The sequence below is a fragment of the Pteropus vampyrus genome, unplaced genomic scaffold (assembly GCF_000151845.1).
Source record: "Pteropus vampyrus isolate Shadow unplaced genomic scaffold, Pvam_2.0 Scaffold147, whole genome shotgun sequence".
In the NCBI taxonomy this organism is placed as follows: Eukaryota; Metazoa; Chordata; class Mammalia; order Chiroptera; family Pteropodidae; genus Pteropus; species Pteropus vampyrus.
In genome coordinates, this window is record NW_011888928.1 from 1,115,147 (window position 1) to 1,118,952 (window position 3,806).

Genomic DNA, 3,806 nt, shown 5'->3' on the forward strand with positions numbered 1-3,806 from the left:
TGCATATTAATATGTTACATAATAATTATAAGATTAATATTTTATATAATTGTGTTAGTATTTTAAAAATTCATAACCATCATTGGAGGAATGGAGAGATTTATCATGGAGTGTCCAATTGCTTTCCCCCATTTGAGTTAGAGCTTAGGGGTGCTAGACTCCAATACATTATTTGGCGAGCCAAATGAATTGTTTGAAGATCCAAGAGTTTAGGCCCTGGGCCTATAGAATATGGAATAGAGAAGAGTTCAAGAAGCAGAGAAGCTGATTCAAGTTCAGGCTTGAATGTGTGACCTCGGACATGTCATGTACCCCTCTGAACCTCAGGCTCCCCATCCGTGAAGGGGTTTTGTCGTCATCATTGCAATTGATCCCAACCCTCCCTCACGGGCCCAGCTGGGGGTGGGCTGGAATATGAAAAGATGCCCCTAGCCTCCTCCCCTCTGCAGGAGTCGGGGCTGTCTGTGTGGATCAGTAACCAGCTGCACCCCCTGGAGAACATGCCACCCGCGCTGGCCGTGCTGCTCATCTCTGTCGTTGTCGCCTTCTTCACCGAGTTTGCCAGCAACACAGCCACCATCATCATCTTCCTGCCCGTCCTGGCAGAGCTGGTGAGGGTCCTCCTGGGGAAGGTGTGGGAGGAAAGGAAGAGCACCCACCCCACCCCCCCAACGCAGGTCAGAACTCTCTCCCTGGCTAGTGGGAGCTCCTTCGGGGAGCTCCATTTGTCATTGCTCTTTTCCAAAATGTGTGAAAAGTGTCAGCATTAAAAAAAATATATATATACTATTTTTTTAAATACACAAACAGGGTGAATATTTTCAAAGCGACTGAATTCTCTCCTTTGGAAAGTTTTCTAGGAAAATATAAATGACCAAATTTGGATTAAGCAGAAGTAGAAAATCTGAGTAGTCAAACTGGAGAAATTCTAATGAGAAGCACAGCTCTGTTCCCCCTCTAGAGCCTGGATTCTTGGCACTCCTGACATTTGGGGTCAGTGATGGAGACAGTCCCAGGCACTGTAGAAGGTTTAGCAGCACCCCTGGCCCCTACCCACTGGGTACCAGTAGCATTCCCCGAAATCATGACCATCAAAAATGTCTTCAGACATTGCCGAATGTCCCCCAGAAGGACAAAATCATCCCCAGTTGAAGCCCACTGCTCTAAAAGTCCCCAGCCCGGGGGAGTTGGCTAGGTAAGAGCTAAGACCTTCAGGGAACAGGTAATCCCCACCTACCCAAGTATTCCTGACCACAGAAAGGTAGAGAAAACCAGTCGATCTTGGTTTAGGGTTAGTAAAACCTCAACACCAAAAGCAAACGGAAAAAAGTCATAACTCAACCGCAATGTAAACGAAGAAGCAAATAGAGAAATGAATCCAGGATAGTGTGCGAAGAACAGTTCGTGATCAAGTAGAGTTTATATTAGGAATTTCAAAAGTGATTAACATGAGAAACTATTGATACAGTTTTACATTTAAATAGATTAAAGGAGACCTAACCATTTGATGATCTCAAATAGGATCCAAAATGGATCAAATTAAATCAGCGTTAGGAGTATGTGCTCTGTATGCAAACAGTGATATACCAGGCGTGCTTGTCTGAACCACTTCATTTCTATTTATTTATGCCTCAATTATCATGGCGATCACACTGTATTTGCATACACAGAGATACACTTTATTCTTTGTCAATGACTGAAGAAGATTCTATTATGAATTGGTAGTCGTCGATTTGTTTACGCCATCTTTTTCCAGCCTTTGCTATTATCCAAAAATGCTGCCTCCACCTTTCCCTGTGCACCTTTGGTGACATCTAGATACATTCCTAGAGCTGAGATCCCTGGATTAAAGAGCAGATACAGTGGCAATTCTGTTAGATATGGGTAAATTGCCTTCCAAAGTGGGTGTGCCATTTTACGCTCCCACCTGCAATATGGGGTGGGGGGTCCCCATCCCCTTGCTAAGTGTGATGAGATTTAATTACACCCTTCCCCAGGATCTGAGGGACCTGGCAATTGAGAGAGATGTGGGGAGAGGAGAAGAAGCATAGAGCCCCTGCAGGGCTGCTTTTGCTAGAGAAGCCACTAGCATCTGGCACATTCTTCTAAATGTTGTTTACCATCAAAATCAAAAAGTATTACACACAAGGGGTGATTTTAGTGCATTTTGAGAAAACGTCTATGCTCTGGGTTGCAAAAATTCTCTAGAGGAGTCCAAAATATCCTATCTTAAATAAAATTCTGGAGAAGCAATCTCCATGAATTGTAGGTAAATATGTCATTGGGGGAGATGACGAATTGGTGACCCAATGTCTGAGGCCACCTCACAGCTGCATCTGATCCACAGTCTTAGAAATTTGGAAATGTTTGCCAACAGATGCCACCTTGAGCTCTCTATCCCTGAAGTCCAGTGAGGCCCCAGGGAAAGCTGCCCAGAACCCAGCTGTTTGGACTGTTTGGCTGAGAGCAGGACCAGGCAGGGGGCTTGTGATTTTATAGCATCTGCATCACCTGTCAGAAATGCAGATCCTCAAGGGCCCCTCAGACCTGCCGAATCAGCAACTCTGGGTGCGGCGGGGCCAGTTTCCAGCTGATTCTGATGCACGTTCAAGTTGGAGAAGTTTTCTAGATAAATCTCCACAGCCCACTCTCCCTGACGACCCTGCAGCATGGTCCCGGAATGTCACTAACCTTGAGAATGTTCTCTCCACCGTGCCTCCCTTGGTCTGGTTCTTTCCTGCCTGTCTGTCTCTGTCTGCATATTGTATCTCTGTTTTCTGGGTATTTGTGTTTCTGGATGCATTTCTCGTTGTCTGTCTCTAAATCTGTCTTCTCATGTGTATCTATTGCTGGCTCTCACTCTGCTAATGTCTGTCTGTGTGTCTTTGTCTCTCTGTCTCTCTGTCTCCATGTTACTCTCCTTCCAACTGTCTCCAACTCTTGTGGTTTCTCTATATTTCTCTGTGTCTTGGTCTCTCCCGCTTGTGGGCCCAGGCCATCCGCCTCAGAGTGCACCCCCTGTACCTGATGATTCCTGGCACCGTTGGCTGCTCCTACGCCTTCATGCTCCCAGTCTCAACGCCCCCCAACTCAATCGCCTTCGCCTCTGGACACTTGCTGGTCAAAGACATGGTGAGTCTGGATATTTCCTAGCAGAGCCCAGAGAGGGGGACGGACACCAGGTGGAGGGCAAGGTATCCAGGCAGGATTCTTGCTTCCTCCTGCCACCATCCCCCAGTTTCTGAATAGGTCATTCTGCGAGGGAGCAGGAAGACATGTTTTAGCAAACACCCTGGGGTGATTCTTGCACTTCGACAATTTCAGGAAACGCTGCCTAAACAAACTTTCCAAAGTTTGCTTCAGGGATGAGGGACTTTTCCCTCTTTCACTGCTCTCTCTTCTTACTTGTTTGGCCAACTGCTGTGCCCAGAATTTTTAGGAGATGGGGTAGCAGTCCACACCCTGGGACATAGAGGCGGGCCTCAGTGCCCGGCCAGCCCAGGGAATGAGACAGAAGCCCAGGATTGTGGCAGTGAGGGGAACTCACGAGCGTTCAGCGCGACGCAGCCCCCGGGCAGTGTGTTTCCTCTCCCCCACGTCCTCTGATAAATCATCCTCTGCTCTCAACCTCCTCCAGCTTCCTGCTGCCTCTTCCCCCTCCATCTGCTGCCTGGGGCATTTGTACACGGGACACTCAGAATGCAAATGACCCTTCCTAAGCTGTTACAACCAAGAAGGGTGATCTGCTTAACTAGTTGATGATGCAGGCTTTCCAGGCTCAGAGACCCTAGCAGGATAAATGGAGA

At 47.3% G+C, this 3,806-nt stretch overlaps 1 protein-coding gene across 1 annotated transcript in view; it reads left to right on the forward strand.

Moving 5' to 3' along the window:
- Positions 1-3,508, forward strand: part of SLC13A3 (solute carrier family 13 member 3) — a 61,239-nt gene extending 57,731 nt beyond the window's left edge. Inside the window, exons 12-13 of the mRNA XM_023536042.1 lie at positions 450-611; positions 2,995-3,508. Of these exons, the coding sequence (XP_023391810.1) occupies positions 450-611; positions 2,995-3,153 (321 nt within the window). The 3' untranslated portion in view covers positions 3,154-3,508. The remainder of the gene's footprint in view (positions 1-449; positions 612-2,994) is intronic.
- The last annotated feature ends 298 nt before the right edge of the window (positions 3,509-3,806 follow it).